Source organism: Rhincodon typus, chromosome 2 (genome assembly GCF_021869965.1).
Source record: "Rhincodon typus isolate 14 chromosome 2, sRhiTyp1.1, whole genome shotgun sequence".
Classification (NCBI taxonomy): Eukaryota; Metazoa; Chordata; class Chondrichthyes; order Orectolobiformes; family Rhincodontidae; genus Rhincodon; species Rhincodon typus.
In genome coordinates, this window is record NC_063333.1 from 112,501,542 (window position 1) to 112,522,634 (window position 21,093).

The following is a 21,093-nucleotide window of genomic DNA, read 5'->3' on the forward strand; positions in this document are numbered from 1 at the left end:
TGTTCAACTGACATGAGACTGGTTTCACAGTTGTTTGGAGAGACAGGAAAAGCAGAGATTTTAGAGAGTGGGTAATGATTTCCCTTTTGAGAGCAATGAAATATGTGTTGTTTGTTCAAATGTCAGAATTGTCTCACCTATGCCTGATGGTAAATGGTAGGATCCAATGAGATTATAAGATTAGCATCATGCTCATGCTATCACTTCAGCCAGAGGAACAAACATGGTTCCAGCAATAGTGTCTAGAGTATATCACATTACCACTTTTGTGTGGTACCTTTTGCTCATTTATTTGCTTCTCAACACTCAGTCCAATCACTCGGTTCCAGGACTGTTCCTATACGCTGGTCAGTGGAAGTATCTCACATTCCTCAATTTAGTAAGTGATTCTTTGGTTTTATATGTTTGAGTTATATGAAATAAGTAAGGGAAAAATGTGGAAATTGCTCAATTCTTGGTGAGATGGATGAAAAAGAACACTTTTTGAAAATTGAGTTTACCTGCCAGGATTTCCAGTTGAAAAATTAGGCACAAAGACCAATTATCTTTCATCTGTCCATGCTGTCACAGTGAACAGGACTTCTTGAAACAATTACATTTTATATATCTTTTTTTTTGACTTGCTGATGTCAAGATTTTGTATAACTGCAATTTAAAACCATTCATTTTAACTCATTTTTTACAGAGGATACAAATACCATACTTTGAAAGAATGTGCACACCTTATGAAATTTATTATTCCAAATGCTAGAAACAATCTCTTGGGAATTACTAATCTTCAGGAAAAGTTTGATATTTCAGTTGGGTCAGTGGTATCTTATTTGTCTCTAAGTCAGATAGTTTGAAGATTTGATCCTGGGACATTAACACATTATCTAGGGAAACACTTCCTTAGAATCCCTACAGTGTGGTAACAGGCCATTCAGCCCAACAAGACTACTACAATCCATTGAAGAGCATCCCACCTAGACCCACACCCCTCACCCCATCCCTGCAACCCTGTACTTCCAATAGCTAACCAACCCAGCCTGCATTCCTGGACACTATGGGAAATTTAGCTTGGCCAATCCACGTAATTTGCATTTCTTTGGACTGGGGGAGGAAACCGGACCACCTGGAGGAAATCCACTCAGACACGGGCAGAATGTGCAAACTCCACACAGACAGTCGCCCGAGGCTAGAATTGAATCTGGATTCCTGGCACTGTGAGACAACAGTGCTAACCACTGAGCCAACATATGTCTTTCAGCTTTGAAGTTTTAAAGGATGTGTTCATTGTTGAAAGTACAATCTTTCAGGTGAACCATTAAATCAAGAAACTGCCTCTGCAAACTGTTTGGAGATAAATCAGGAATCCTCCTGGTCAATGTACGCCTCTCAACTCACAGCACTTTGTTTCTCCTTTAATCGCCTTTGTCTCTCCTTATTACATGTGAGACAACAAGGATAATTCCCAGTATGTAGTTGTGTCAGGAGCAATGCATTCACATATAACAGCCTTGAAGCAAATATATCCCAAAACTTCAATGAATTATATCACACTTTACATTTCATTTCATTTAATGATGTGTGTCTAGCAATATTTTTTTAAAAATCGGTTTTTGCAAAGGAACTATACAGGCAAGACCATAATTAGTGTCTGATTAAAGTGAGAAACTTTTTTAAACTCTCACATGGGATGTGCTGGCTAGGCCAACATTTATTGACCATCCCCAGTAAGAGTTGCCTTCTTAAACTGCTGCAGTCCATTTAGTGTAGGTACACTCAAAATGCCACTAGGAATGGAGTTCCAGGATTTTGACTCAGTGACGCTGAAGGAATGACAATATATTTCCAAGTCAGGATAGTGACTGTTCTGGAGGGAATTTTCAGATTGTGATGTTCCAATGTATCTTCTACCCGTGTCCTTCTAGATGGTAGTATTCATGAGTTTGGAAGGTGCTGTCTAAGGATCTTTTGCGAATTTTTGCAGTGCATCTTATAAACAGTATACACTGGTGCTATGGAAAGCTGGTGTTGGGAGTGGATATTTGTTGATGTGGTGCCACTCAAGCGGGCTACTTTGTCCTGATGATGTCAAGCTTTCTGAGTGTTTTTGGAGCTGTACTCATCCAGGCAAGTGGAGAGTGTTCCACCATACTCCTGCCTTGGGTCTTGTTGATGGTGGACAAGCTTTTCAGTTACTTACTGCAACATTTCTAGTCTCTGATATGCTCTTGTAGCCATTGTGTTTATATGGAGAGTCCTGTTGAGTTTTTGGTCAATGTTAACATCTGAGGATGTTGATAGTTGGGGATTTAATGAAGGTAACACCATTGAAAATTAAGGGGGATGGTTAGATTCTCTCTTATTGGAGCTGGTCATTGTTTGGCAATCATGTGGCATGAATATTAATTGCCACTTGTCAGCCGAAACTGGATTATTGTCCATGTCCTGCTGCATTTGGACATGGACAGCTTCAGTATTTGAGGAGTCATTAATTGTGCTGAGCATAGTGCAATCATTGGCAAACTTCCCCACTTCTGACATTTATGATGGATGGAAGGTCATTGATGAAGCAACTGAAGATGGTCCAGCCTATGACACTAGCCTGAGAAGCTCTTGCAGAGATGTTCTGGAGCCAAGGTAACTGACCTTCAACAACCTCAACTGTCCTCCTTTGTGCCAGGTATGACTCCAACCAATGCAGACATTTTCCCCTGATTTGCATTGACTCCAGTTTTGCTAGGCTCCTGGATACCACTCTCTATCAAATGTGGCTTGATGTCAAGGGCAGTCACTTTCCTCTTACCTTTGACATGTTTTGCTTGATGACTGACTTTAATGATAAAAAATTATCTTGGGTAAGAGGTAGAGATAGTGACAACAGTTCAATGTTCATTAGTCATAGGGCAATAACTGCATTTTGAGGATTAAAAACATTGGCAACTTTCTATTTGTTCTTTGGATTGGTAACATGTTATCTGTGTTGAGAATATTGGATATTGGTGAGTTAATGTAGTGCATCTTGTAGATGGTACATTTTACTGCTACTGTGCATTATTATTGAATGAAGTGCATGTCCAAGGGAATGGACACCAACCAAGTGAACTGCTAGTCTTGGATGGTGTCCAACTTTTTGAATATTGCCAGAACTGCACTTATTCAGGCAAACTGGAGCCATCACTTCACACTCCTGACTTGTGCCTGGTTGATGGTAGACCGGGATAACAGATATCAGTTGGAGGAGACAAGAAATAAGTTACTTGCCACAGGATTTCTCATTTCTGACCTGTTCTTGTAGCCACAGTCTATCTAAATGATTGTCCACTTCAGTTTCCAGTCAATGGTAACCCTGAGTATGTTAATAGTGGGTGATTCATGTTCTGGTATTCATTGAATGTCAAGGGACAATGGTTAAATTCTCCCATGTTGGAGATGCTTATTACCTGGCACTAGTGTGGCACAAATGTTACTCGTAACATATCAGTCCAAATTGATCAGTTCTTGCTACATATAGACACAGGCTGCTTCACAATTTGAGGAGTCATAAATGGTGCTCAACATTGTGCAGTCATCAGTAAATATCCCCACATATGAACTTAAGGTGGAGCGAAGATCATTGAAGCAGCTGAAAATGTTTGGGTCTAAGATAAAATCATGAGGAACACTTGCAGAGATGCCCTGGAGCTGAGATGATTGACCTTCAACAACTATCAATCTGCTGACCATTATCTTCTTTTATGCTAGTTATGGTTCCAATTCATAGACATTTTTCTCCAATTCTAATTGACTTTAATTTTGCAAGGGCTGTTTGATGCCTTACTCAATCGCATGCTGCCTAGGTGGCAAGGCAGTCACTTTCACCTAGCCTCAAGAGTTAATTTCAGACTCCCAGCCCTGGAGGCTATAGTAATGCAAGTGAACATCTAATTACTGCTTAAATGTTCCAAGAATTTCTGGCTTAACTACCTTTCAGACAATGAGTTCAACTTCCATCACCCTTTGCGTAAAGCAATTTCTCCACAACTGTCCTCTTAGATTTCTGCTTCTTGCCTTCACATCTATACATCCGGCTTTTGACCCCTCTATTAATGAAAAGGTGTCTTCCTATCCACCCTATCAATGCTCTTCATATTCTTATACATCTCTAACAGGTCCCCTATCAACCTTCACCGTTTCAAGGAAAACAACCTCGACATATTCAATCCTTCCTTCATAGTTCAGACTCTCCAGCCTAGGCAGAATCATAGTAAACCTCCTCAGTACAATCTCTCGTGATATCACATCCTTCCTGTAATGTGGTGACCAGAAATGCACGCAATAGTGCAGTTGTGGCCTAACCAGCATTTTCAGCATAATCTCCTTGCTCTTAAATTTTATGTCTCAGCAAATGAAAGCAAATATACCAAATGCTTTTTTGATCACCTTATCAACATGCACTGCTACGTCTGGGAATCTGTGGATATGCGCACTGACCTTCAGTAATTTCGGGGGTCCTATTGTTCATTCTGTAATCCCTTACCTCGTTAGCCCTCACTCAGTGCATTACTTCACATATTTCCAGGTTTGAATTTCTTTTGCCAGTCCTGCAGTTTCTCACTATCCATGAACTTCTAGATCATAACCCCAATATGTAAGTCCAAGGTCATTGATGTGTACCGCAAACAAAAAGGGTTCCAGCAGCGACTCCTGCAGAGTCCCACTGGGAACAGACGTCCCATCACAGAAACATTCCTCTACTATTACCTTGTGTGACCTACCGCTCAGCCAGTTTTGGATTCAATGTGCCACTTTTCCTTGGATCCCATGGGCTCTTACTTTCTTGACCAGTCTACCATGAGAGATCTAATCAAACACATTGCTAAAGTGCATGTAGACCAGATGAAATGCAGTACATCAGCATCACTCCTGGCTACCTCCTCAAAAAAGATTGATTCAACCTTCCTTTAACAACTCCAAGCTGACTATTGTCCAGCAACTTTGTTTTTGTTCCAAGCTGACTATTCCTGATTAATCCATGTTGCTCCAAGAGCAGATATATTATGTCCCTGTGAATTCTTTCTAATACGTTCCACACCATGAGGTTAGACTGATTGGCCTGTAACTTCTTGGATTATCGTTTCCTCCCTTTTTTAATAATCATCAAAATCAGCAGTCATCTAGTTGTCCGGCACCATGCCTCTGGCCACAGATGATTGAAAATTACTGCCATGACCCCTAATATCTCCTCCTATGCCACCCCCAGAAGATTGAGAGGTTCATTTCATCCAGGCCTTTGGATTTATCCACTTTTAAAATTGCTAAACCTGATAGAGGGAGAGGAGGTACCATGTTCTTCTAATATTTTATAGCCCCTCACCCTGAAGTCCATACCTGCATCATCCTTTTACTTTGTGTCCAGCTTCACAAAGGATTTGCTGCGCCCAGATCCTCAGGGACCACAGGCCCTACTGTTTCCCTATTTGTTCTCCTACTCCTTGTAGGAAAAGCCAAAAGGTTTATTTTAATATATTCTACCTGCCAATACTTTCTCATGCACTCTCTTTGCTTTCCTAATTTCCTTTTTAAGCTCCCTCCTACACATTCTGTACTCCTCTAGGAACTCTGCCATATTGGGTCCTTGATATCTGCCATAACTTTCTCATAGATCATAGAATCTCTACAGTGTGGAAACAGGCCCTTCAGCCCAACAAGTCCACATGGACCCTCAGACATCCCACCCAGACCAATCCCCTATAACCCACCTAATCTACACATCCCTGAACACTACAGGCAATTTAGCATGGCCAATCCACCTAGCCTGCACATTTTTGGACTGTGGGAGGACACCGGAGCACCTGGAGGAAACCCAAACATTCTGCCTATGGGGAGAATGTGCAAACTCCACACAGAGCGTTGTCCCAGGATGGATTTGAAGCCAAGTCCCTGGTGCTGTGAGGCAGCAGTGCTAACCACCGTGACACCATGCCGCCCCTCCTTCTCTTCCCTTCTCTTTCCTTCTTAATCCTAACTTTTATTTCCCTTGACATCCAGAGTTCTTTGGTCTTGGTCCCATCTGTTCTCTCAATGGGAACATATTTTACTGCACTCTTGGTATTTTCTCCCAACTTATCTATCATCTATCACTCTACCCAACTACCATGCTACCCTTCCACCATCCTATTCAGCTGCCACACTAACCAGCTGTAACCCTACCCTGTTACCCACTTGCCTCATGCACTCTACATTCTAGAGTGTGAGTATTCATTGAGGTGGTCTATGACGTAACCGTTTTAAAAGGGGTTTCAAGGCCATTATTTTCGAATGGAAAGAAACATAATCCTTTGTGAAGTTTTAATAAGATTTGGTGATCCACAACAGCATTAACATCTGGAGGGAATTGCTGAGAAATCCATGGAATCTTGTTTGCTCAAGTGTTGTTTAATGTATTCTGTGGGATATTTGCCCATCATTTCTTTGCTACCCATATTTGCCTCATTCCAATTTTGGGATGTTAGAATGTAAGTCATTTCAATCTTTGCACAGTTTAGGCTTTTTTTTATATCAACAATCTTTGCATGTTTGTTTAATTTTTATTTGGAATAACCTAGTTTTTTTTTTGAAAGAAACCTGGTTGAATTGTTTCTAATACTATGGCATTTGCGTCTGTGTCATTTCCTTACAGATTTGTTCCTCTGTCTTTCCCACCAGCTGGTGGTCTATACTACACAAAGCAATGCTTGTGTAGTATGTCTGTGTAAAAGCAGGTTTGTGTGACGAAATTTGTGTAAGAAGGGGTGTTCATATCTGCATGAGAGCGTACGTACATGATAGTGCATCGCAACAAGTCGGGCATTAGGCCTATGAATGGCAAGGGTTGGTTCAGAAACATTACCTCTGGAGAAGCTGTGGAAGTAATGGGAGGTTTGTACAGAGACATGGGTTGGCATGGATGGACCATGGGGAATGTGTGGGGATAGGGGGAGTTGAGGGCGAGAGCTGGAGGAATGTTTTATTTTTAATATTTATGTTTGAATGTCAAAAGTTGCCAGAACTCGGATGCAAGTTTCCCACCCATCTGCCTTTTCATGGGTATCCTCCTCCAGTATTCCTGAATTGGCCACCCTGACTTGCAATCCAGTCCACCACCACCCCTCCTCCCATCCACCAAAAATTGAAAATGTCCAGCGCACTCCCAATGCCAGGGTTTTCACTCACTCACTCAGTCTCCATTTCAGATTCACAGTTACAGCATTGTTTACCACCTGTGAGATGTTGTACAACAACTCACCAAGGGTCCTTAGGTAAAATCTTCCAAACCAATGACCAGTGGCACTGAAAAGGACATGGGAAGGAGATCAATGGGTAAACACCACTTGCACTCCAACTTACACACCATCCTGACTTGGAACTGGACTTGTCATTCTTTCACTCATCATCATCATCATCATCATAATTGGTATTCCTTCGTAGACAAGGATGACCTGTCTTCCACTCTCAGGATGAGTCCATATGTAGCTGTACAGACTGATGAGGCTACTGCAGGCTCTGTTACACTTGGGGCAGAAGGTAGTTGCTGGAAAGAGTGGGTGCATGTTGGTGTGGCAGCGTGCTCATTCCACAGTTTTCATATGGCTTCCGCTTTTTCCTGATACCATGTCTCAAGGTGCTCGATGCCTTCCCAAATGCTCTTCCTCTGTTTTGGATAGTCTTGGGCCTGTAGTTCCCAGGTGTCTGTAGGAATACCACACTTTGCCATTGAGGCCTTGAGGGTATCACTGAAGTGCTTCCTCTGTTCACCTGTGGCTCACTACCGTTTCAAAGCTGGGAGTAGAGCATCTGCTTGGAGAGTCTTGTGTTGGCCATGTTGAGCCCATCATAACCGATCAAAGGTGGTCAGTACCTCGATGCTGGAGATGTTGGCCTGGTTGAGGACTCCAGTGTCAGTGCATCTTTCTTCCCAGTGGATTCGCAGGATTTTGCGCAGGCAGCATTGGTGGTACTGTTCCAGCACCTTGAGGTGTGTGCTGTAGACAATCCAAGCCTTGGAGTCATTGGGAGGGCAGGAACCACCATAGCTCTATAAGCTATGATCTTAGTGTCAGATCTGATGTTGTTGTCCTCGAACACCCACTTCCTCAGGCAGCCAAAGGCTGTACTAGCACACTGGAGGCGATGCTGGATCTCTTCATCAATAGCTGCTTTGGTCGGCAGGACACTCCCCAGGTATTGGAAGTAGTCAACATTCTCTAAGGCCTCCCCTGGACCTTGATGATCGTGCGCTCGGTCCACAATGCTGGGTGAGGTTGGTGAAGGACCTTCATCTTGTGGATATTCAGGGTGAGACCAGTGCTATCATATGCTTCCGTAAAGGTGCTAACAATGGTCTGGAGTACATCCTCTGACATTGCACATATGCAAGCATCATGTGTGTGCTGCAGCTCCGTGACACTGGTTAGGGTGACTGTGGTTTTGGCTTGATGGTGGCGAAGGTTGAATAATTTCCCATAGGTTCTGTAAGTTATCTCCAATTCAGCAGAGAGCTACTCAGCAGTGAGGTGAAGCGTTGAAATAAGGTAGATTGAGAACAGTGTTGGGGCAATGACGCAGTCATGCTTGACACTGCTCTTAATGGGGAATGAGTCAGTGGTGGAGCCATTTGTCATTTCCACAACTTCCATGTTGTCGTGGAGCAGGTGAAGGATGGCGACCAACATAATGGTGCAACCGAAGCGTGAAGGATGCTCAATAATGCTTCCCAATTGACAATATCAAAGGTCTTTGTATGGACGAAGAAGGCCATGTACAGGTGTAGGTTATTTTCTTTGAATCTCTCCTGTAGCTGTTGCATGGTGACGATTCTGTCTGTTGTGTCCCTCTGGCTGAAAGCCACGCTGCAACTCTGGGAGGAATCCCTCAGGCTCGGGGAAGAGACAGTTGAGGAGGACCTTGACAATAACTTTTCCAATGGTCACGTGCGTGAAGATTCCCCTGTAATTACCACAATTGGACTTGTTTCCTTTTTGGAAAATGGAAATGACTTGGCATCTCATCAGAGCTCTCCCAGGATGCTCTCCTCCTTCCAGATAAGGCAGACAAGGGAGTGTGATCACAGCAGGAGCTGTTTGCCTCTGCACTTCACTGCCTCAGCGGGGATACCATATGCTCTAGGAGCCTTGCTATTTTTAAGCTGGCAGATGACCTTCTCAACTTCATGCAAGACTGGTGTGGTGTGTAGATGCTGCGGGATGCATTTAAGAATGCTCGGATCGACGACAGAGCGGTAATTGAGGAAGTCTCCGAAGTGCTCCACCTTGCATTGTTTGGTGGCTTCTTTATCTTTGAGAAGAATCTCTCCGTCCTTGGCCAGCAGTGAGGTGGGGCCTTGGGTGTTTGGTCTGTATGTGGTCTTGATAACACCGAAGAAACCATGCACGTCATGGTGGTCGGCCATTCATTGGGCCTACAATACTTTCTCCACTCGTTCTCTATGTCATGGGTTTTGTTGGACATCAGCCTCAGACGCCTGCCTTTTCGCTTCCAAGTGTGGTTGTTGTTTTACACTCAGAAATGCCATGCACTTCCAGCTTAACAGTTGTTGGGCTATACAATTCTTTCACTAGCACTGCATCAAAACTCTTTTCTTGGATCCCAAGGAACTCCCTCCCTAACAGCACAATGGATGCAATGATACCACAGACTTAACAGTGGCTCAACAGGGCTGCTGACCTTCTCAAAGGCAGTTAACAATGGGCATTAACAGTAGGCCGACCTGAGACAGCCAAATGTTGTAAATTAATTATAAAAAAACTCTCCTGAGCTCGACTGTAGATGTTACCCACTTCCCTGGTCATTGGACTTGGAACTTAGTTTGTTACTCTCTAGCTCTGTTTCTTAAGCAAAATGACAATGAAGGTTGTAATAATTAGCTCTGCTGCTTAGTACTTCTTAATGGCCATCTTTAGTAATTACTCACTGTTACAAATTACCAATGTATTGATTTGCCAATTTTTTTTTTTTGCCCAAGTTATGTTTTCTTCATACATCACTCTTCCTTTTAAAATTCATATGTAATGCATGTAAGCTCTTGTCTTTCTAAAATATGCTCATCAGCCCCTAAAGTGAGGCAAAATAGAATGTGGCTCCTCACATAAAAAGATTGGATAGCCCTGAATTTAAAATATATTCTACCGTTCTTTGTCGCAGACAATTCCAAAGATTCATAGCCAGTTGAACATAGGACATAGAACAGTACAGGTCCTTCGGCCCATGATGTTGTGCCGAACTTTTACACTAATCCTAAGGTCTATCTAACCTCCACCCCTACCTTATACTATCATCCATATGCCTATCTAATAGCCGCTTAAATGCCCCTAACAAGGCCGACTCCACTACCATCTCCGACAATGCATTCCACGCCCCGACCACTCTCTGAGTAAAGAACCTACCTCTGACATCTCCCCGATATCTACCTCCACTCACTTTAAAACTATGCCCCCTCATAATAGCTACCTCCATCCGAGGAAAAAGTCTCTGGCTGTCCACTCTATCTATACTTCCGATCATTTTGTACACCTCTATCAAGTCACCTCTCATCCTTCGTCGTTCCGAAGAAAAAAGCCTGAGCTGTCTCAACCATTCCTCGTAAGATCTTCCCTCCATTCCAGGCAACATCCTGGTAAATCTCCTCTGCATTTTTTCCAACGTTTCCACATCTTTCCTGTAATGTGGCGACCAGAACTGGACACAATACTCCAGGTGTGGCCGAACCAGGCTTTTGTACAGCTGGAGCATAACTTCACGGTTCTTGAACTTGATCCCTCTATTAATGAATGTTAACACACCATGCGCCTTCTTAACAATTCTATTTATTTGGGTAGCAGCTTTCAGGGAACTGTGGACATGAAACACAAGATCCCTCTGCTCCTCCACACTGCCAAGAATCTTTCCGTTAACCCTGTATTCTGCTTTCAAGTTTGTCCTTCCAAAATGAATCACCTCACACTTTTCAGGGTTAAACTCCATCTGCCACTTCTCAGCCCAGCTCTGCATTCTAGCAATTTCCCTTTGTAACCTAGAACAGCCCTCCGCACTGTCCACAACGCGACCCATCTTTCTATTGTCCGCAAACTTACTAATCCACCCTTCCACTCCTTCATCCAAATCATTGACAAAAATCACAAATAGAAGAGGACCCAGAACAGATCCTTATGGTACACCACTCGTAACTGAGCACCATGTTGAATGTTTTCCGTCCACTACCACCCTTTGTCTTCTGAGGGTCAGCCAATTCTGAATCCAAACTGCCACATTTCCCCCTATCCCATGCCTTCTTACCTTCTGCATGAGCCTACCATGGGGAACCTTATCAAACACCTTACTTAAATCCATGTATACCACATCCACTGCTCTATGTTCATCCACGTGTTTGGTCACCTCTTCAAAGAATTCAATAAAGTTTGTGTGTCATGATCTACACCTCACAAATCCATGCTGACTATCACGAATCAAACAGTGCCTTCCCAAGTGATCAAAATCCTATTTCTCGGAGCCCTTTCCAATAATTTTCCCACCACTGAAGTAAGACTAACTGGCCTGTAAATTCCAGGGTTATCCCTATTCCCTTTTTTGAATAAGGGAATGACGTTTGCCTCCCTCCAATCTTCTGGCACTATACCTGTGGACAGTGAGGACAAAAAGATCATTGCCAAAGGCCCTGCGATCTCTTCCCTCGCTTCCTATAGAATTCTTGGATAAATCCCATCAGGTCCGGGGGACTTATCTATCTTCAAGTTCCTCAAAATTCCTAGTACATCTTCCTTACTAACATCCACCTTCTCTAGCCTACCAGCTTGTTTCACACTGTCCTCTTCTACAACTAGGTCCTCTCAGTTGTGAATACCAAAGAAAAGTATCCATTAAGGACCTCTCCTATCTCTTTAGGTTGTGCACAAATTCCCTTTACAATCCTTGTTCAGCCCTACCCTTTCTCTGGTCATTCTCTTATTCCTCACGTATGTGTAAAAAGCCTTGGAGTTTTCCTTGATCCTATCTGCCAAGGTTTTCTCATGCCCCCGATTGCTCTCCTAAGCCCTTTCTTCAGCTCCTTCCTGGATAACTTGTGTCCCTCTACAGGCTTTTCCGTTCCTTGTTTCCTAAACCTCACATAAGCATCCTTCCTCCTCTTAACTAGTCGTTCGACCTCCCTTGAGAACAAAGGCTCCCTCACTCAGCCGCATCTTCCCTGCCTGCTAAGGACAAACATATCGAGCACACGCAGTATGCATTCCTTAAACAATCTCCACATTTTCAATAGTGCTCTTCCCTGACAGCATCTGTTCCCAATTTATGTTACCCAGTTCTTGCCTAATGGAATTGTACTTACCCTTCCCCCAATTATAAACCTTACCCTGCTGTATGCACCTATCCTTTTCAATGACTATTGTAAAAGTAACAGAGTTATGATCGCTATTGCCAAAATGCTCTCCTGCCAACAGGTCTAACACTTGGCCCGGTTCATTGCCAAGCACCAAATCCAAAGTGGCCTGTCCTCGTGTTGGTCTATCTACATACTGTGTGAGGAATCCTTCCTGAATGCGCGGGACAAAATCCGCTCCATCTAAACTATTATAACTAAAATGTTTCCAATCAATATTTGGAAAGTTGAAGTCACCCATGACTACAACCCTGTGACTTCTGCACATTTCCAGTATCTGCCTCCCAATCCACTCCTCCACTTCTCTGCAACTATTAGGGGGTCTGTTTTTAAAAAAAAACCCAACAAAGTGACTGCTCCTTCCTGGTTCCGGACCTCAACCCAAACTGACTCTGTAGACATACCATTCTCGAACTGCCTTTCAGTAGCTGCTATACTTGCCCTGACTAGCAATGCCACTCCCCAGCCTTTTTTTCCACCCTCTGTATTTTTTTTAAAGCATCTAAATCCTGGAACTTCCAACAACAATTCCTGTTCCTGAATTACCCAAGTTTCTGTAATGGCCACAACATCGTAGTTCCAAGTACTGACCCATGCTCTAAGTTCATCCGTCTTATTTCTGATACTTCTAGCATTGAAGTATACACGCCTCAAACCATCTCTGTGTCCACAATTACGCTCCATCGACCGCATTTCTTTATAAACAACCTCACTCCCTGTCATGTCTGTTGGAAGGCTGAATACCTCATCCTCTGAATTACAAATCCAGTTCCCCACCCCCTGCCAATCTAGTTTAAACTATTCCGTATAGCTTGAGCAAACCTCCCTCCCAGGATATTTGTGCCCTTCCAGTTCAGGTGCAACCCATCCTTACTGTACAAGTTCCACCTTCCCCAGAATGTGCTTCAATTATCCACATAATGGAAGCCCTCTTCCTACACCAGCCCTGTAGCCACGTGTTTAGCTGCACTCTCTCCCTATTTCTTACCTCGTTATCACGTGACATTGGTAGTAATCCAGAGATAACGACCCTGATTGTCCTGGACTTCAGCTTCCAACCTAACTCCTAGTACTCATTTTTCACATTCTCAGTCCTTTTTCCTACCTATGTCATTGGTACCGATGTGTACCATGACTGTTGGTTGCTCACCCTCCCCCTTAAAGATCTTGAAGACACGATCCGAGACATCACGGACCCTGGCACCCGGGAGGCAACATACCATCCATTCATCTCGTTCACGTCCACAGAACCACCTGTCTGTGCCTCTTACTATTGAATCCCCCACTACAACTGCTCTCCTATTCTTCCCCCTTCCCTGCTGTGCCACAGGGCCAGGCTCAGTGCCAGAGACCTTTCCGCTATGGCCTTCCCCTGGTAGGTCGACCCCACCAACCTCCCTCACCCCACGACAGTATCCAAAACGGTATACTTATTATTGAGGGGAACGGCCACAGGGGATCCCTGCACTGTCTGCCTATTCCCTTTCCCCTTCCTGACAGTCACCCAGCTTCCTTTTTCCTGTACCTTGGGTGTGACCACCTCCTTATAACTCCTCTCTGCCACCCCCTCAGCCTCCCGAATGATCCGGAGTTCATCCAGCTCCAGCTCCAGCTCCAGTTCCCTAACGCAGTTTTTGAGGAGCTGGAGTTGGGTGCACTTCTCGCAGGTGAAGTCAGAGGGGACACCAGCAGTGACCCTTACCTCTCACATCCTGCAAGAGGAGCATGCAACTGCCCTAACTTCCATTCCCTCTACTCTAGATTTCCAGAAGAATAAAAAAAAGCCTTGCCTTACTGACCTGCCACACAGTCTTTTTTTATTGGTTAGAGGAGGAGGATGGGTGGGAGACACTACACGTGCAGTGTTTTGGGTTTAGCCAATGCCCGAATATATTAGTTCCTTCCTGGCTCGCGTTCTCGCCACACACCCGCCGCTGAAAACTAGAAGGCCACTGCTGCACGAGGTAAGTTTTTATACAGGGAAAAGAAAACAACCTTACCTTCCCATCGGCACCCTGGCTTGCGCTGCTGTTGCTGAAAACAAGAAGGCCGCTGCTGCACGAGATAAGTTTTTATAAAGGAAAAAACAACTTTACCTTCCCGTCAGCACCCTGGCTCACACTGCTGCCGCTGAAAGCAAGAAGGAGTGAAGAAGTTTCTTCTCATCTCGGTTCTATATGATCAATCTTTTTCTGTCAGCCAGTGAGCTCTAATTCTAGACTCCTGAGCCACGATAAATATTTACCTAACATAAAGACTGTCAAGCTCCTTAAGAATTTTAAATATTTCAATGAGATCACGTCTGGCAAATAAGCCTCGTGTAAGGATTTAACTTTTCAAAATGCTTACCATGTTGGAACCTATTCATAAGAGGCTGACAATGATCTTTAACAATAGAACACAAGTTTATTGCACAAAAAAACTAACAAAACTGCATACAGAATACAATTTAGAAAGATCTTAACATTGGTTAAAAGAACAGTTCAACCCTTGTCCTAGCAATATCCTTTCCAGATATTCAATGTAAGGAACTGTCACACCTATTTTAATTCTTTAATTTCTTACTTAGCTGACTATTTTTCTAATGTAATGGTCTGGAGACTTCTTTTCAAGTCTGATGGCCTGAATTCTTTCTCAGTTCTGATAGCTTAAACTATTTCTCAGTTGCAACACTTCTACGCACACTTTCAGCGCTTGGAGACTTCACAAATTGAAACTCTTATAGGGTGAAACTGTTCTCATGAACTGCAACCTGATTCTGAACTGTGTTCAAATCTCCGCTGGCTCCTGGTCTGTTTTCTTTGTCTATCATAAAAGTCTATCTTTATAAATGCTTCATCACTTCAAGCACAGGCATCCAGCTAGGCACTTAACTCAAGATATATGCTCTCTTGGAAATGATGTAGTTAGTTCAATGACTTTCTGTACTCTTTCTAGTAAAAATACATTTTACTTTCACAAAACTGAAACCACAAGTCTAATTTACCTTTACTTTAAAACTCAAATTTGAAACGATAAAAATATATTGTGCACCTTCATCACTCTAATTTATTCAATTCCTCCTGAGAAGATAAACTCTTCATTCCTGGAATCCGTTTGGTTAATCTAGAATGCTGTTCTACTCTTCTCATTGAACCAGGGTTGTTCTACCATAATGAGGATTATGGTAAAGTGAGAGCTATAAAGGATCATGAGGTTGCAGATTGTAGTTGACATAACTGGATATTAAGGGACATACAGGATTGGTTCTGGAACAAAGGAAGATTATGGTAGATGCCTTGCAGAATTTATTTCAATGTTATGACAAGATTATTCATTAGTTGTCACATTGCACAATACTGAATCTAAACTGTCTTGTTACTTGATGGTTATTTGGCACTCTGTTCAAGGAAAGTCTTATGACCATGTTCCATTAACTCATCTGCCACATTACTGCTGCCAATTTGGTTTTCCCATCTGTACAATATAATTGAAGTTGCCCATCAGTACTACATTGACTTATGTATACCTCTACGTTCCTGATTTATGCTTTGCCAAAATTACTGTTTCATTCTTTAAATTGTTCTTCAAGCTTGTCCTTTTTTTTAAGGTATTTTCTCATGGAGCTTCTTCCTGTTGAAAATTAACTAGAGCAACCTGTTAGGATGGGAGATAGAAGTTGAAAATTTTCATGTAACATGAAAAAATGTAACATTTGGTAAAAAGCTTAGTAGCCCATCTTGCTACGTTTTTACTGAGTTGAAGTGATGTAACCAGTATTGTAGGCACCCCAGCTTGGTGTGATCCCATCCCCTCATTTTACAGTGGAGCTGGCTTTCCTCTGGGCCAATGATTTCCAGGTCATCCTGCACCATTGAGTGCACTGATATGGCAATATAAGAACAAGAAAAGAGTACCTTCCTCATGTTCCTGTAAAGGTGAAGTGTGGGACCAACAAGTTCAGCGAACTTTGGATATCCAAAGGACAGCTTATGGTAGATGCCTAAGGTTCAAAACAATGGTTGGCAAAAGGAGTATAGAAAATGCAGGGGCTTGCTTAAGAAGGAAATTAGCAGAGCTAAGAGGGGACATGAGCAAAAAAAACCCAACAGGTAACATTAAAGAAAATCCAAAGGGGTTTTAATAAGCATATAAAGGCAAGAGAATAACCAGGGAAGGAGTAGGGTGTATTAGGGACCAAAGTGGCAATCTGTGTGTGCAGCTGGAAGAGACAGCTGAGGTTTTACATGAGTACTTTTCTTCTGTATTCATTGAAGAGAAGGATAATGTAGGTACAGAAATTGGAAAGGGGCTGTGATATGATTGGACAAGTCAGCATTGAGAGTGAGGAGGTGTTAAAGATCTTAGCAGGCTTGAAAATGAATAAATGTCCAAACCTAAATGAGATGAAATTCAGGCTGTTGTGGGAGACAAGAAAGGAAATTGCAGAAGCTCTGATATTAATTTTCAAATTCTCTCTGGCCACAGGAGGAGTGCAAGAAGACTGGAGGTCAGCCAATGTACTACCGTTATTCAAGAAGGGTGGTATGGATAAACTAGACATTGTAGGCCATTGAGTAAACTGTAGTCAGGAAACTATTGGAAAAAAATTCTTAGGGACAGAATTAATCTTCACTTGGAAAGGCAAGGAAGAATCAAGGATAGTCAGCATGGTTTTGTGAGGGAATATCATGTATAACAAATTTGATTGAATTTTTCGTGGAGGTGTCTAAGTATGTAGATGAGGGTAGTGCAGTTGATGTCCACATGAACTTTAGTAAGATTTTTGACAAGGTCTTGCATGACAAACTGATCAAGAAGCTGAGCGATCCAGGGCAACTTGGCAAATTGGATCCAAAACTGGCTGAATGGCAGGAAGCAGAGAGTAATGGTCAAAGGGTAGTTTTATGACAGGAAGCCTGTGTCTAGTGGCTTACCACAGGGTTCAGTGCTGTATCCCTTGCAATTTGTTGTATGCATTAATGATCCTGACATAAATATAGGAGGTACAATCAGTAAGTTTGCGGATGACGCAAAAATTAGTTGTGTGGTAAGTAGTAAGTGCCTTGCATTACAGTCAATATAGATGGGAGGGTTGGATAGGCTGAACAGCGGCAAATGAAATTTAATCCTGATAAGTGTGAGATGATGCATTTTGGGAGGACTAACAAGGCAAAGAAGGCATATGAAACATTTGCCTTTACTAGTCAAGGTACTGAATACAAGAGTATGGAGGTTATGCTGGAGCTGTATATAGCATTAATTAGACCACAACTGGGCTGTTGTATGCAGTTCTTGTTGACGCACTATAGGAAGGATATGATTACACTGTAGAGGGTGCAGAAGAGATTCACCATAATGTTGCCTACAGTGGAAAGATTCAGGTATAAAGGTCAAAAATGTCAGGGTTATTTTCCTTAGGGCAGAAAAGTCTAAGAGGTGGATCTAAAAAAGTTGTACAAAGTTTTGAGGGATATAAATAGAGTAGAGAGGGAGAAACTTTTCCCTTTTGTAATAGGGTCAATAACCAGGTTGCACAATTTTAAGGCAAGGAGTAGGAGGTTTAGAGGGAATTTGAGCAAACATTCTTTTCAGCCATAGGGTTGTGGGTGTCTTTCAAACCCTCCCTGGTGCCAGCACCATATTTCAAAAGCCATTGTGCAGCCCTACAAGCACTGTCAATCTGGAGCTGCCCTGCCTGCTCCAGAATTACAGATAGGGAAAATTGGTACCTCATATTGTGGGCATGGTCTCCGAGCTCTTCCTGGAAGGGATTTTAGAATCCCTGTATTTGTTTGTTTCAGGTCTGGCTATTGACTTTATTGCTGTATGAGATTTAGAATCCCTACAGTGTGGAAACAGGTCCTTCGGCCCAACAAGTCCACACAAAACCTCAGTGCATCCCACCCAGACCCATCCCCCTATAACCCACCTAACATACACATCCCTGAACACTATGGGCAATTTAACATGGCCAATCCACCTAACCTGCACATCTTTGGACTGTGGGAGGAAACCGGAGCACTCGGAGGAAACCCACACAGACACGGGGAGAATGTGCAAACTCCACACAAACGGTCACCTGAGGGTGCATAGTTCACACTTTCTCTTCTCCCAGGACAATGAGATGTAGCCATGACACTAGACTCATGTTCTACCACCCACACTAATGCATAAAAAAAATTCCCATTTGCCCTCATCCACCTCAAATTGCAACACCACTAAACCTGCCACCCTTTACATTATCTGCTCACTTGTTTGGGAAACTTCCCCACCAGACCAATAGTAATGACTCTGCCACCCACTGGTAGAGACCCCACAGTGTAGAAACAAGCCATTCAGCCCAACAAGTCCACACCTCCAAAGAGCATCCCACTCCAGTCCATTCCCCTACATTTCCCATGTCTAACCCACCTAACCTAAACATCCCTAAACACTATGAGCAATTTAGCATGGCCAATCCACCTACTCTGCACATCTTTGGACTGTGGGAGGAAACCGGATCACCCAGAGAAAACCCACGCAGATATGGGGAAAATGTGCAAACTCCACACAAACGGTCACCTGAGGGTGGAATCGAACCTGGGTCCCTGGTGCTATGAGGCAGCAATACTAACCACTGAGCCACCATGCTGCCTTGTTGGTGGTTGTAATTGTTACTTCTCATTCCATGAGGAAAACTGCCCACAATAGAGGAAAAAAAATCATGATGGGTGGTGTACTGCTTTTCATTTTGGCTCCTCATTACTTGGCAGAGGATCCTGTGAGGGATCCATGGTACTTTGTGATTCCTGTTAACTTGACCGAGGTTTAATGACAGCTATGACAAACTTTGTGGCTTTATGACTATGTTAATTGACATGGTAAGACAGCAGTAATATGAACCTGGTCCCTCTAGATGAAGAACCAATGTGCAAAAACACAGGTTCTTGCAGCAGTTTTACAAGGTAGTTATCAGTGCAGCTTTGAGGTGCAGAATTGTTATGTTAGTGGATCAGAGATGTAGCATGAATGGTGTTAGATGCTGGCACACGTTGGATGCCAATGTCCATGGAATGGGGTGTGTATGGACAGTGCCCATGGAATATACCCTGAGATGTTAGTGCCCGGTTTCCAACATGTATGTATTTGGAGCAAGTTTCAATCTGAATCAGCCACTCCACTTTTCCTGAAGTTGAACTTGTTGCGTGAATTTGGTACGATGAGAGACTGAATATGAATGAGAAAAGTTGTTGCGTTAACCAAGCATTTAATCAGTGTTGATCTCCATCAGTCGTTTTGCCCATGCCCTATGAGAACCTCACCACACAGCTTGCGCAAAGCATGAAACATGGAGAGAGAGGATCCCACCTCATCATAGTTGTCACCCAATACTGCTACACATCTTTCCATAGACCATGTTGCTGAGAGCCCTATAAGATTCCGTTCATAGTTACAAAGTGAACAAAGTTAGGAAGTAGATATCCTGGGGAATACAACATTTTAAGGAGATGGTCAGAATTGAAAAGGAACAAAGTAGCACTAATTGGAAAGGATGACATAAGGACATAGTTGAGAAAGGATCTTGGCTTAGAAGCTGGGGTATTTTCATTTGAAACATTGTGGGCAGAGATTCAGAATGGCAATGGTCAGAAAATGCTGTTCAGAATATTTTATAGACCTGGGCCCAGTTCCAATTGTAGTTATACTGCTGGGCAAACCATGAAGAAATAAATAATTGGAGCTTCTTGTGTAATACTTTATCCTGCATTTTGACTGAACCAATCAATCTGTAACTTAGTTTGTAAGATGAATTTGCAGAATGCTTTTGTGACAATTTCATAGAATAATATATGGTGAACCAACTAGGGATAAAGCAATTTTAGATCTAACACTGTGCAATGAGGTAGGGTGAATTAGTGCTCTCATATTGGCTGATCTACAAGGAAATAGTAATCCTAATATAATTGACTCTGTATTAAGTTTGAAAATAATATATTCCAATCCTTAAACAAGTAACTTAAACTTAAAAAAAAAAGACAATCATGGAGGTATGAGGGAGGACTAACTAAGATAGATTGGGTAAAGAGACTAAAAAACATGCCGATAAATAAAAAATTGGAAAAGTTTAAAGGACTGAATTTTGTAGATTCTTGACTAAGTGCAAGTTGTGATGAGTTTGGTGTCATGATGAGTTTGGTGAAGTGATTCATAAGGCCAAGCAGATTTTCTGACTGTATCTTACCAAATTAATTGCATTAATTGGTATTTCAGTCTTTATGGTAAGTATCACATCTGATTTCAAGAGAAACTTGCACTCACTGGAGATCTTGGAATCAAAAAGCAACCCTGCCACCTGCACCATATTTAAAACAATGTTGTACACCCAAGTAAGCACTGTCAGTCTGGACCTCTCCCTGCATGATTACTGACATTTATCTCAGACATGGCAGAAAGAGACAAATTGGCTCCATGTGAGCAGGGTCCTGGAGCTCCTGCTGGATGGGGTGGTATATGGGTGGGATGGCGTCTTCACCTAGGACCGGTTTTAACAAAAAAAAGGGGCCATGACACCAGACCATGCCAGTCTGGTCCAAGGTCGCCGCTGGTGTTAAAGCAGTCAAAACTATTGAGTTGAATGGCCAGCACCATGGAAAGAAAATCCCTCTCCACTCAGCCAGCGAAGTACCACCATCCTTTCTCTGATACCTCTCACACACCTATCTCTGCTACTGGAC

At 42.8% G+C, this 21,093-nt stretch overlaps 1 protein-coding gene across 2 annotated transcripts in view; it reads left to right on the top strand.

Moving 5' to 3' along the window:
• The first annotated feature begins 220 nt into the window (after positions 1-220).
• LOC109920896 (androgen-dependent TFPI-regulating protein-like) overlaps positions 221-21,093 on the top strand; it is a 121,234-nt gene continuing 100,361 nt past the window's right edge. For both annotated transcript variants that reach the window (XM_048614490.1, XM_048614500.1), the window contains exon 1: positions 221-379. In XM_048614490.1, coding sequence (XP_048470447.1) covers positions 224-379 — 156 coding nt within the window. In that variant the 5' untranslated portion in view covers positions 221-223. The remainder of the gene's footprint in view (positions 380-21,093) is intronic.